Below are 13,650 nucleotides of genomic sequence, written 5' to 3' on the forward strand. Positions count from 1 at the left end.
GGGGGGGGGGGGGGGGTTTCCGGTGAGACATCTGTAACGGCTGTTGTTAATGATTGCTTAATGCAGCCTGTAATGGGGGATAAGCCGTTGGCTTCAGTAGTGGGGGGTGGAGTTAATGCTATTAGTAAAGAGTTTAATGAGAGTAGAGTTAATGAGGAGGGTGAGGGTGAGGGAGTCATCATTGTGGATCCGAAACGGCGTAGAGTGGGTCAAGAAGGTGAGGGTGATACGTGGGTTACAAATATGAGTGTTGATGGTCAGAATAATGTTATTTCTGATGAGGTGGGCTATGGGATCCAGGCCCACCGGGCCCAATGAGTTGTTTAAGTTGGAACTGCCGTGGGCTTGGAAACCCAGTGGTAGTTTAGGTGTTGTTGGGCTTTGTTTCTCAAAAGAGGCCTGACATTTTATTTCTAATTGAGACACTGAGTGGGGTTGAGAGGATGGAACGTGTGAGGGTTAGATTGAAATATGAAAATTGTTTTACTGTAAAGGCCGAGGGACGAAGTGGTGGTCTCGCACTGCTTTGGAATGGTGGTCTGGACGTGGAAGTGGTTGGGTACTCTAATCACTACATTGACACAATAATAACACCGGGAGACTCGTCGCCTAAGTGGCGTTTTATGGGCTTCTATGGTACGCCTGAGAGGCACCGCAGGCATCATTCTTGGGATATGTTCAGGTACTTGTCTTCTCTTAGCACTCTCCCTTGGGCCTTGATGGGGGATTTTAATGATTTACTGGATGAGAGGGAAAAGATTGGGAGGGTTCCCCATCCTCCTTGGTTATTGAGAGGTTTTACAGATGCTGTGAGGGAGAGTGGATTAACGGATTTTGAATTTATGGGGCATCAATTTACTTGCGAGAGAGGGAGAGGTACCCAAAATTGGGTTCAAGAGAAGCTTGATAGGGTTTTAGTATCAGGGGATTGGAGGGATATTTTCTTAACTGCTAGAGCTTGGTCTTTGGAGGGTAGTAGTAGTGATCATATGCCCATTCTTCTTGAAACAAATTATGGTCGCAGGGGGGTGTTTAGGCGCCGACCTCGTTTTGAGAATGCTTGGGGTGGGATTTCTGAGTGTAGACGGGTGACTGAAAGGGCTTGGTCTCAGTTTGAGGGGTTGGATATTGGGAAACGGCTGACAGAGTGTGGTAGGGTAGTGTGGGATTGGGGGAAGAGGGAGAGTGGGAAGGAATTGAGGGAGTTGCGGCAGTGTACTGAGCGGTTAAGGTGGCTATGGGGCTCTAGGGAGGGCTGGAAGGTGAGGGAGTTGGTGTTGTGCAGAGGCGGTACTTGGATCTTTTACATAATCAGTGTGGTCGGTACCGTCAGCGGGCAAAGGAACTATGGTACCAGGGAGGTGATCTTAACAACAAATATTTTCACAATGTTATGAATCATAAGAGGAGGCAGAATCGGATTCAGGGGCTTCGAGGTCCGGATGGTGCGGTGGAGACGGAAACGAATAAGCTGGGGGCGATAATGGTGGATTATTTCCAGTCGTTATTCACGGTGCAAGGGGGTGATATGCAGCCGGTACTGGAGTGTGTTGATAGTACTATTACTGCTGACCAAAATGAGGCCTTGCTTAAACCGATTTCTCATGATGAGGTGCGTACCGTTGTCTTTACTATGCATCCGGATAAATCTCTGGGTCCTGATGGATTGTCGCCAGGATTTTTTCAAATGCATTGGGTTATTTTGGGGGCTGAGATAGTTTTGTTTTGTCAATCCTTTTTATCTTTTGGTCAGTTACCTCCCTGTATTAATGACACTCATATTGTGTTAATCCCAAAGGTGAAAAAACCTGATGTGATGAGTGATTTTCGCCCTATATCTTTATGCAATGTTATTTATCGTGTCCTAGCTAAAGTGCTTGCCAATAGATTTCGGGGGTTGTTAGATTCGGTTGTTTCAAATGCTCAAAGTGCTTTCATTCCGGGTAGGGCCATTACTGATAACGTGATGATTGCTTTTGAGTCAGTTCATGCTCTTAATAGTCAGCGGGGACATAAGGGGGGTATGGGGCCCTAAAGGTTGATATGAGTAAAGCATACGACCGGGTAGAATGGGATTTTCTGGGGAAGGTTTTGCTTAAGATGGGTTTCAGTGAACGTTGGGTTAGTTTGATTAGGGAGTGTGTTTCTATTGTTCGGTATTGGGTGTTGGCGGATGGGAGGGAGTGGGGCCCGGTTAATCCGACTCGGGGATTGAGATAAGGGAACCCGTTGTCTCCGTGTCTTTTTATTCTTGTTGCTGAAACCTTGAGTGCGATGCTTAGAGTTCAGGAGAGGGAGGGGGGTTTGCATGGTGTGCGTGTTGCGCGAAATGCCCCTTCTATTTCGCACCTTTTTTTCGCTGATGACTGCCTCTTTTTTTTCCGGGCTAATAATCTTGAGGCTGGGGTGATAAAGGCTGTGTTGTTTGAGTATTGGAGGGCCAGTGGTCAACAAGTGAATTTTGGGAAGACATCGATTGTTTTTGGCCGGAATGTAGATAGGGAGGATAAGGAGGCTGTGTGCGAGGTTTTGGGTGTGCACGAACAGCGGGGTAGGAGTAAGTATTTAGGCTTGCCAGGGTATGTGGGTTGTCGAAAAAAGGAGATCCTGGGCTTTATTCGGGATAAAGTGAGAGCTAGGATCCATTATTGGGGTAATAGGTTCTTATCTAGAGCAGGAAGAGAGGTGTTATTGAAAACTGTTCTTCAAACTATCCTAAACTATGCTATGACTGTTTTTATGCTACCGAAAGGCCTATGTGATGAGATTGAGCATATTATGAACTCTTTTTGGTGGGGGTGTGAGAGTCGGGGTGGTAAAGGGATTCGGTGGGGTCAATGGAGTGATCTTTGTAAGCCGAAAAAGTATGGGGGAATGGGTTTTAGGAGGGTGAGGAATATGAATCTGGCTTTATTAGGAAAACAGGGGTGGAAGTTCTTGACAGACCCGGGTGCGTTAGTGACTAGAGTTTTTAAGGCTCGGTATTTTCCTCATTGTTCTTTTTTGGAGGCGGGTGTGGGTTCTAATCCATCTTTTGTATGGTCTAGTATTCGTGCGACCCAGGGTCTTCTGAATGAGGGTATCCGATGGCGGGTTGGGGATGGGAATAAGGTGAGGGTGTGGGGGGATCCGTGGCTCCCAGATGATAACCATCCTTATATTACTACTCCGAACCCGGGTTTTTTGAGTGACCCATCCGTTGCCTCTCTTCTTTGTACTCATAAAAAAGAGTGGGATTGTGAGTTGGTGCGTGATATGTTTAACCAGAGGGATTTTGATCAGATTATGAGTTTACCTCTTCCTTCGGGCATTAGTTTGGATACTATTTATTGGGGGAGGGAGGTGAATGGTGTTTATTCAGTTAAAAGTGCGTATAGAGTTGTTGGGGGTGGGTTGGATGCGCTTGGGGAGGTTTGTTGGGCTGGTGTTTAGAAATTAAATATCCCTCCGAAATTGAAATGTTTTTTCTGGGCTCTTTGTACTCAGTGTTTGCCTACTAAAGACGCGTTAACTGTGAAGCAGGTTCACTGTGATCATCTGTGTCCCTTGTGTGGTGTCGAATTTGAAACTGTGATTCATTTGTTTGCCAACTGTGGCTTTACGCGGTCTTGTTGGATAGAAATTGACAGCCGGTGGAGAATGGATGTGGCGGTTTCCGTTCGTGATTGGGTGGAAGAAATGTGGACTGTTCTTTCTACTACCATGGTGGAGGAGGTTGTTGTTACGTGCTGGGCCATTTGGGAGAACCGAAATTCCATGGTATGGAAAACTCAATGCCTTGATCCTCAAACCATGCTGCGGATGGCACGGCTGTATGTGCAGAACTGGAAGCATGCAAATAAAAATGGGCAGTCCATTCGGCAGCAGTGCATTCCCCAACAAATTAATTGGAGTCCCCCACCAGAAGGTTTTTTTAAGATTAATATTGATGTGGCATTGGATGTTGGGGCTAGAAGAATGGGGTTTGGGTGGGCTATGAGAGATGAGGTTGGTGTGGTGAGGGAGATGGTTTTGTCATCTAAGGAGGGGCTTTATTCGGTCAAAGAAGCAGAAGCGATGGGAGCCCGAGAGGCCCTAAGTTGGATTAAAGAAAGAGGGTGGCAACGTGTGTTGCTTGAGACAGATGCCCAGGTCGTCACTCATGCAGTTGCGGGTGGACTGAATATTTCTCCTTTTGGAGCAATTATTGATGATATTCGAGCTCTCCTGCTGGATCTTCCTAGGGTTAAATTTCTTTTTGTTAAGCGTGAAGCAAATTTCTTAGCTCATAGTTTATCCCAACATGCATTATGTATTTAGGAGGAGGGGCGGGTTAGCTATTCTGATTTTATGCCTCGTTATATTTCCTCTTGTATTTCTGTGAACGATTTGTTTCAGTAATCTAAGTTTATGCTTTGGTTTTCAAAAAAAAAGTTCATTTTTAGATAATATACCAAATAATGAACTTTCAATACACAAAAAATGAATATTCAATGTATTAAAAATGAACTTGCAATATACTAAAAATGAATTTTATGGTAGTGATTCACCTTCCAAGATGAATTATGGTTCGTGATATAATAATTGTATAAGGGACTGTAAATAATGTAGCTTTCTTAAAAAAAATAAAAAATAAAAAATAATGTAGCTTTCTTCAGGATTCCATATTAAAATATAGGACGTACTAGGTCAAATAAAACTTTTAATATTTTTAAAATGTAATTTCACACTCGAATAAAAAATAATATATACTTGAACTTTAATAATAATAATAATAATAATAATTGGACCTTTTCACCGGTTGTATATACTAGCTAGGTTGCTGACTAGCTTACTACATGACATACAAGAAAGAAAAATACTTCGTATATTCTCAAAAATATACTTCCAACTTTTACATTCACTTGTGTTCAAATTTGATTATAGGAAGAAAAGAAAGAATAGATAAACCCCTATTGATTTAGGCTGCTCCATACCCAAAGTCAAGGATTGAGCCCTTGACCTTTAGTTAAGGATAAACGAGTCCCTTCCACTCAATCAACACACCCTTCAGGTCTCTATTTTTACTCATACTACAAGTATATCTCTCATATACACATATTTAACAACAGTAAACTTTCAATGTAAGTATTTTTATAATAAAATTATTAAATAACTCAATTCTTTTCTTACTAAAATGGTAGTATAGTACATTAAAAAAAAAACATTGGAATTCATCATTAACTAGGCCAACTCTACACTATATATATTAATTGAGTTAATTCCAGCAATGGTCCTCCGACTATATTAATTTTCTAAAATTAGTCCTCGACTTTTAATTTAGATAATTTATGTCCCATGACTTTCAAATTCTTTCCAATGTTAGTCCTTTCGTCAAATTTTGGTTAAGTTGAGGTCAAATGAAGGGGTAAAATTGTCCGTTCACCTGTTTAGTGTATTATTACTCGTATTTCTCTTGTCCTATACGCTATATATATGAATATAATTTTAGTGGAAGTCTCAATCGAAGCCATATAATCTCAGTCGAAGTCTCTTTGACTGAGATTATATTCATATATATAGCGTATACGACAGGAGAAATACGAGTAATAAACACTATACAGGTGAACGAACAATTTTACCCATTCATTTGACCTCAACTTAACCAAAATTTGATGAAAGGGCCAACCTTGGAAAGAATTTAAAAGTCAGGGGACTTAAATTGTCCAAATTAAAAGTTGGGGACTAATTTTGGAAAATCAACATAGTCGGAAGACCATTGATGGAATTAACTCTATATTAATTTGACGATTTAATAAAAAAAAGGTAAAAATTTATGTGAGACTATCTCACGGCTCTTAATATGTGAGACGGGTCTAGTCAATATAATTTGGGTCGTAATTAGTATTGAGTTGATTTTTGATTGATTTTTATGACTCAAATTATGTTGACCCGATCTGTCTCACACAAGTGTGACCCTTAAGAAAATCATCTGTTTGAATTTTTTTAATTAAAAAAAATTATTTCTGGGGTCAAATTTGATTAGTTGATGACATTTTCGTTGACAATATCCTAGTGAAACTTTACATTTGTAGTTTATAAGGATGTCACATTGTATCAATGCCACAATAAACAATTGTCTGCCTGCTATTTTTATTTTTTATTTTTATTTTTTGGCTTTAAACAAACTTTAAAAGAAAAAAAATTATAAAGTTCCGATTGGCCAAGACCTGGCTGCTAACCTCCAAGAAGGTCCCTTTAATTAACAGAGAATTAAACTTTGCATTTGTACATAAAGAAATAGAATAAATTCCATCGGCTTCTCCGGCATTGGTTGTCAATATTCTTTGGGTTTTACTATATGGAGTCTTCACTTGATGTAATTGAACTGACATGGAATTGGAATATAAAAGTTGATAGTCTATTCTTGTCACTTCATTTTAAGTGGAGTAAATTCATTTATAAATAGTTAACACATACACTTTTGCGGGTGAATGAGATGAGGCACTGCTTTTTCAATTTAACTGACATGAACAAGATTAGTTTTAGTTTCGGAGTCTAGTTTTAGTTGATAGGTTAAGAAAACCTATGATTAGACAGAAAAAATATTGGCAAGTATAAACATATATATTAGTTAAATATTGCACATTGCGTGATTGAATAAATGTTGCTGAGAAAAAAGTATTAAGTTATAAAAAATAAAAAAAAAGGGGGATAATAGAAATAATTAATATATCTAGAACGAAGAAGAAATGTTAAATTGAAATTTCTTATAACTGTATAAAAAAAATAAACACAATGCACAAGTAACAATAAGTAATGAAATTTCTTATAACTGTATATTTAACGGTGTTACTTATTTTCGTATAATTTTATATTTTAGATTATAACAATAAGTAATGTTAGATAGTGTAAAAAGTTCATCCAAAATAGTGATTCTTCTATCTCATTTTTATGTCTAGTATATTATTTATAATTAATTTTTATTAATTTTTAATAGGAAAAATTAACATTTTGGTCTCTCAATTGTTTTCCAACTATCAATGTAATCCACAGTTTTCAATCTCAACCAATTATATCTTCGAATTGATTAAAAAATTTCAATTAAACCGTTCCAGAGACTAAATTAACAAAATTTTAAAAAGTTAAAAATCACCATTTTGGTCCCTGAAAGGGTTTAATTAACAAAATTTTAAACAATTCGATGATCAAATTGGTTAAATTTGAAAACTAAGAATTACATTGACAATTATGAAATAATTGAGGGACCAAAATGTTGATTCTATTTTTAATAACTTAATAATATTAAATTTAATTTTTTTGTATGTAATAAAACTTCTAATGTAATTTTGAAATACATAAAAGTTATTCAGTAACATTAAATCAAATATTACAAACAATTAAATGGCCACTAACATCAATCAAACCTTGTAATTGTTTTAAGGCTCACATTTAGAGACAAAAGAGAATAGTTAGCTTTAAAAAATGAGGTGCAATGGCCTAAGTGTAATTGTTGAAAGCCTGAGGGTCTAAGTGAAATTATAAAATTAAATCTCATCTATAAAAAGCCTCAAGTTTGAACACCATCTTCACTTCTCAATGGCTTTCTGCATTGGCAACATGATGGAGGCTAAACACTTTCTCTTCTTCTTGTTAACAACATTTTCACTGGCCACAGCGACCACCAACTCAAAGGTATATGTATTATGGGTTTTCTCTAAAATATCGATCAGTATCAGTGTCGAGTTATACATGCTTCAGCAATGTAAACATACTTGATATAGTTATACCGAGTACTATTAGCATTGATGTCAACATTACTGGTACAATCAAGATTAATGGTTGTATCGAGTACAATTTGACACCATAGGAATTCTCATGTATTGTACTTAGAAAACAACATATTCCTTTGTTCTAATCAGATTATAACCATTCTAACAACCTAGGGTCATAGCAAGAGAAACTCGATTTTCTTGGTAACCACAAGATTACAAATTCGACTCCCAGCAGGAGCAGCTTATTGGCCTTCTTAGTTTGAGTCGGTCAACTACGAACAATCTAAGCTAGTCTAAATTATAGCATCGAGAATGAAGAAACAACGGAATATGTGCCCTGGGTGAAGTCCGCCTTATGACTTTAACCAGCAAAAGACCACAAGGAAGTAAACCAATTTATGTTGTCTATAGTTGATAGACTCAAACCAAGAAGGCTAATAGACAACTCCCATGAAGAATCAAATTAACATGAAACATTGTGGTTATCAAACCAACTATCTGACCAATTTGACTGAAGTTGCCAATTAGTCACATTCCAATCACAACTAACCCACCACAATATGACAGATACATGCATGTAATTGTTTGTGTTCTTTTTTATGACTATGATGTCTGACAGAGGATTATTCTTGCAGCATTACATTGTTTACATGGGGCATCACTCACACCACAGCTCAGAGTCTGCAATCACAGCTAACCATGAAATTCTTGCTTCAGTTAAAGGAAGGCATGCACATTGAACCCTCTTTTTTTTCTTTTTTCTTTTTTTTTGCTTTCATTATTTTTCTCAACTGAAGATATAGCACAGAAACAAATACACCAACAAGAAAACACTACATGCATGTTTTATGGTTATATGTAAGATACCAATATACATGTGTCTTGACTCTTGATGAGCTAAGTGAAGAAAATTTTGTCGAATTCAATTGGTTTCAGCTATGAAGAGGCAAAAGACGCGGTGCGCCACCATTATACTAAAAGCTTTAGAGGTTTTTCTGCTATGCTAACACCACACCAGGCTCGAAAGCTTGCAGGTATGCCATTCCTGCTCTGATTTTCATATACAATACAAATGCCTTAGTTCACTGAGATTCAGGAAAAGAAAATTTTGTTTTTGTTTTTGCTGCAGAAAGGGATTCGGTTGTGTCTGTGTTTGAAAGCAGAACTAGAAGGAGTCACACGACTCGTTCATGGAGATTTCTCGGGGTAGGCTATGGTGAAGAGCACAATCGAGTGCAAATGAATATTTCTACAGACATAATTGTTGGCATCATTGACTCAGGTAAAGGTTCTGTTATAGTTAGTCTGATTAGGTAATTCTTAGTACTTCAGTGAAACCAAAGTTTGTGTTGAAAAATGGGAAATCGAGGATTAGATTCCTAGTATCATATTACATATTTTCAATCAAATTGAATCTCTCACTTACAGGAATTTGGCCTGACTCGAAGAGCTTCAACGATTATGGATTAGGTCCCGTTCCTAAAAGATTCACAGGAGAATGTATAACTGGCCAGAATTTCACATCCTCCAACTGCAATAGGTAGCTGACAGACAAGAACCTTATCTTATCTTAACTTATAATAAAGCTCAAAACAGTAAAAGAAAGAAACAGAAAAAATGCAAAAGAATGTATAATGATGTTATTATAACTTGAATTTGCAGAAAAATAGTAGGAGCTAGGTTCTATTCAGCAGGATATGAGGCAGAGAATGGACCTCTGGAATCATTCAACCTTACCTTTTTCCGATCAGCTCGAGATAATGATGGCCATGGAACCCACATCGCATCTACGATTGCTGGAGCCATGGTTTCCAACGCCAGCTTCTTCGGGATGGGAGAAGGCACTGCAAGAGGAGGAGCACCGGGGGCGAGACTGGCAATATACAAGGCGTGCTGGTTCGACCTGTGCAGCGATGCAGATATTCTTGCTGCCATGGACGACGCAATTCATGATGGCGTAGATATCTTCTCGCTTTCCTTTGGAGCTGATCCACCCCAGCCCATCTACTTCGAAGACGTAGTGTCTATTGGAACTTTCCACGCATTCCAGAAAGGCGTTTTCATTTCTGCATCAGCTGGGAACTCCTTCCTACCAAGTACTGCAGCAAATGTTGCCCCGTGGATACTGACTGTCGCTGCAAGCACAATAGACCGCGATTTACATACCTACCTCCAGCTCGGGAATTCAATAGTAATCAAGGTAGTTATGAAGGCCTTACTAGTACTACCTTTTATTGATGAAAGAATTATTTATTATCTGGAATATATAGACACACAAACACACATATATCTTGTTTGTATAGGGTATCAGCGCAAATCCTTCAACCTTGGAGAGGTATTACAGTTTAATAGCCGGGAGTGCAGCTGCAGCCCCTGGAATCTCACCTGAAAATGCAAGGTATATCCCATATAAACCTTAACCTTATACTCCATAAGTTTTCTTGATTCTTAAAATTCTTGAACAATTAATTGTCTTTTTTTTTCTTTTTCAGCTTTTGCAAGCCGAGTACCCTTGACCCTAAGCTAATAACAGGAAAGGTTGTAGTCTGCAAACTTGAAGTGGTTTCTGATAGCCGAAGAGCAAAAGGTGCAATCGTAAAACAAGGAGGTGGTGTAGGATTGATACTAATCGATCCATTTGCCAATGATGTTGCTTTTGAGTTCGAAATTCCAGGCGTTGTGATCAGCCAAGAAGCAAAAGAGCTTCAATCATACATGACAAAAGAAAAGTGAGTTCCAGGTTTCTTTAACATTGAAAGAAAATCAGCATTTCTGAACAATACAATTCTAAAACTCTTTGCTTGTTGCAGGAATCCAGTGGCTAAAATATTCAGAACAACGACAGTTCTTTTTACTAAGCCAGCACCAAAAATAGCGTCGTTCTCATCAATGGGGCCAAATTCCATCACACCAGATATAATTAAAGTTTGTTTCAATCTTTATATTTCCTGATAAACTATCCTCATGTTCATCGAATAAAAACATTAAAAAGGCGATCTCTATTTTCACTGGATACTATATCCTGGAAGGTCCCATTATTGCTTCAATTAAACAATGGCTATTGAATCTTATTTTGTCCTAGTGTAACCAATAATATAACATTCAGCATATAAAGGCAGTGAAAGAAAATAGATTTGTATTCTCAAAGATTAGCATATGATTGTCTACCTGACAACGCTTTTTTTTTTTTGGCAGCCCGACATAGCGGCACCTGGAGTGAACATCTTGGCTGCATGGTCTCCGGTGGCTACAGATATCTCAGCCGGGAAATCAGTAGATTATAACATAATCTCTGGGACTTCCATGGCCTGTCCACATGCTTCAGCAATCGCAGCTATCATAAAGTCGCATCATCCCTCGTGGAGCCCAGCAGCAATAAAGTCTGCAATCATGACAACAGGTTAAAATTTTAAACATAGATGTTATGAACAGGTTCGGTAATGTTTCTGTTAATTATTCGATACTTTTTCTGTGAAACAGCTACAAGTCTAGATAACACACAATCCCAGATCATCAGAAACCCAAAGGGCACTCTAGCCTCACCTTTCGACTATGGATCGGGGCAAATAAACCCAGTTGCGGCTATTGACCCAGGGTTAGTTTATGATTTCGATCAAAACGACATTATTGCATTCCTCTGCAGCATTGGTGGAAGCCCTGCTCAACTTAAAAATGTCACCGGAGAAGTAGTTCATTGCAACAGCACTCTGGCAGCACCCTATGATTTGAACTACCCATCCATTGGAGTCTCCAAGATGAATGGAGCAATATCGGTGCAAAGAAGAGTAACTTACTATGGTAATGGCCCAACTGTCTATAACGCAGAAGTAAACTACCCAGATGGTGTAAACGTTTCAGTAACTCCTAAGATGCTCAGTTTTGCGAGAACTGGTGAGATAAAAGCATTCACGGTAACTTTCACACCATACAGAACTAGCAACGGGAACTTTGTGTTTGGGGCTTTGGTATGGAGTAATGGAATCCACAAGGTAAAAAGTCCCATTGGCCTCAATGTACTTTCTCTGTAAGAAAGACACTAATATAATGCTGTAATGCACTTGAGTTTCAGATCAATGAATTTAAACAATGCCAGATGGAGCCTTTTCATAACCAATTGATCTAGTAGCCTTTTTTTCGTATGCAAATTAAACAACACAGAGAATTCTATATTCTTGATCTCCCTTGAGGAGATGAACACACCTCTTAGACACCAAACAATTATCAAATCTCAACACCACAACCACATATGTCTATAAAAGAAAAAATCACATGTATTATATCATATTACTTGTTTGTCTAAAATGACATTCTTAAAAGCTACCATCGGGGTAACCCTAGCCAAGTTAATCAGCCTATTGATTTGGTAATCACGAGGTTATAAATTTGACTTATGGGAGCAGCCTACTAGCCTTCTTGGTTTGAGCCAATCAGCTATGGACAATCTAAGTTAGTTTACCTATGATCCTTTGTTTGCTAGGGTCACATGGCAGGATTTACCCAGTGCACACTTGGCTACAATTTCCCTCATCACCCACAAAAAAGAAAAAAAAACCTACCATCTGCAATTCACTCAGAATCTGGTATTTTAGTAACCACTCTATCAAGCTTCAGATCAAACCGTAAGAAGCATTTAGAGACTGTTAGAATTATAAACAATTAGTCATGTTAGGTTCAGATCCTTAATGTGTTAGTAAATTATTTTCAGAGTTTTTTTTTGGGGGGGTGCTTTTTTCCCATTAAGATCATTAAGCTCAACTTCCTTCTTAGGCTGAAATGGAAAGGGTCCATCCGAAATTCTGAAATTAAGATGGAAATGGACTTCAAATTTCTTGTTCGATCCGTTTTTAAGCAGTATAAACAGTAAGGGTCGAAAAAGATTCAAATTTTAATAAGGAGAAACAAGAAAATAATGATTCTTGCAAACCCAGAAATAATTACTCCACAAAGATAAAACAAGATTTCTCATCTCTCTTCATCAACACAAACATGGCAATATGTATACAAAAAGATGATGCATAATAATCACTTACCGTAGCTTAGCCGACAGGTAGTCAGGTACTCATCAAATAGATTCTACTTTTGTGGTGGGAAAGACTCCTTTTCCCTTTTCAACCCAACGACCAACCTTCAGAATTTCATCAACCGTTAATGTTACTGTGTGCCTGTGTTCTTTTTTTAATTATAAAGTTAAGATATTATTGTCTAATTGATAAAGTTTTGAGAGAATTGTTGATTATTGTAAATTAGGCTTGATTAGTTAATATTTTGTATTTTTTTAAAGAAAAATGGATGTGATATTTGGATATTTATTCTTTTGGAGAAAATAATCATATTCATATAGACTATTGAACTTTATAAGAAAGTAGCATTTTATCTTTGCGATGCATGGTTTAAAATTATGCTCAAAACTCACAATTATTTTGTTATTAAACAATACTAATTTGTTTGTTCATCCTTTAAAAAAAAATTGTTTGTTCATTTTAGGCGTCACAATATATTGTTACAATACTAATTTTATTGAGCAATACTAATTTGTTTGTTACAATATCTTATAACCTTTCAAATTCTAAGACATTTAAATCTTAATGTAGTTAATGAATTCTAATTCCCAAAAAAATAAAAAAATCAATATGACAACGTTTTGTTTGAACTTGTGGCTTTTATATAGTAAGGAAGTTAAGTAGACCCTTAACTTCTAAAAGTTGCAAGTAAACATATAAATATGTTATTTTCGTGCATTGAAGCTTAAGAACCAGGTTATTGACCTATAATAGCCAGTCATTAGGGTTCTGACGAGTAAAATTGACGATTGGCAAACGGTTGTTTGTGTAGAGAATGTATGAAAACGGTATATTGATGAATGAGCATAGGTGAGTATAAATGCAATACACAAGAGAAGAAGTAGCAAGAAGTTACA

General features: G+C 37.7%; 1 protein-coding gene and 1 long non-coding RNA gene across 3 annotated transcripts; one reads left to right on the forward strand and one right to left on the reverse strand.

Moving 5' to 3' along the window:
- Positions 1-7,554: 7,554 nt before the first annotated feature.
- On the forward strand, positions 7,555-11,826 carry LOC116004200 (subtilisin-like protease SBT5.3). Its single transcript, XM_031244153.1, has 11 exons — positions 7,555-7,653; positions 8,369-8,460; positions 8,670-8,767; positions 8,863-9,015; positions 9,162-9,273; positions 9,396-9,933; positions 10,037-10,131; positions 10,226-10,462; positions 10,544-10,658; positions 10,929-11,133; positions 11,214-11,826. Exons 1-11 carry the CDS (start codon positions 7,558-7,560, stop codon positions 11,759-11,761), a joined length of 2,289 nt encoding a protein of 762 aa, XP_031100013.1. The 5' UTR covers positions 7,555-7,557; the 3' UTR covers positions 11,762-11,826.
- LOC116004201 lies at positions 7,928-11,388 on the reverse strand. 2 transcript variants are annotated; one of them, XR_004094763.1, is made up of 6 exons: positions 11,277-11,388; positions 10,902-11,115; positions 9,962-10,118; positions 9,471-9,868; positions 9,160-9,277; positions 7,928-8,783 (listed from the first exon to the last, which is right to left on the reverse strand). It is a non-coding gene; the product is annotated as an uncharacterized LOC116004201 (long non-coding RNA). The 2 variants fall into 2 exon arrangements; XR_004094762.1 differs by lacking the exon at positions 7,928-8,783 and having other exon boundaries at positions 8,991-9,277.
- Positions 11,827-13,650: the final 1,824 nt, after the last annotated feature.

The sequence above is a fragment of the Ipomoea triloba genome, chromosome 14, assembly GCF_003576645.1.
Source record: "Ipomoea triloba cultivar NCNSP0323 chromosome 14, ASM357664v1".
NCBI classification, from domain to species: domain Eukaryota; kingdom Viridiplantae; phylum Streptophyta; class Magnoliopsida; order Solanales; family Convolvulaceae; genus Ipomoea; species Ipomoea triloba.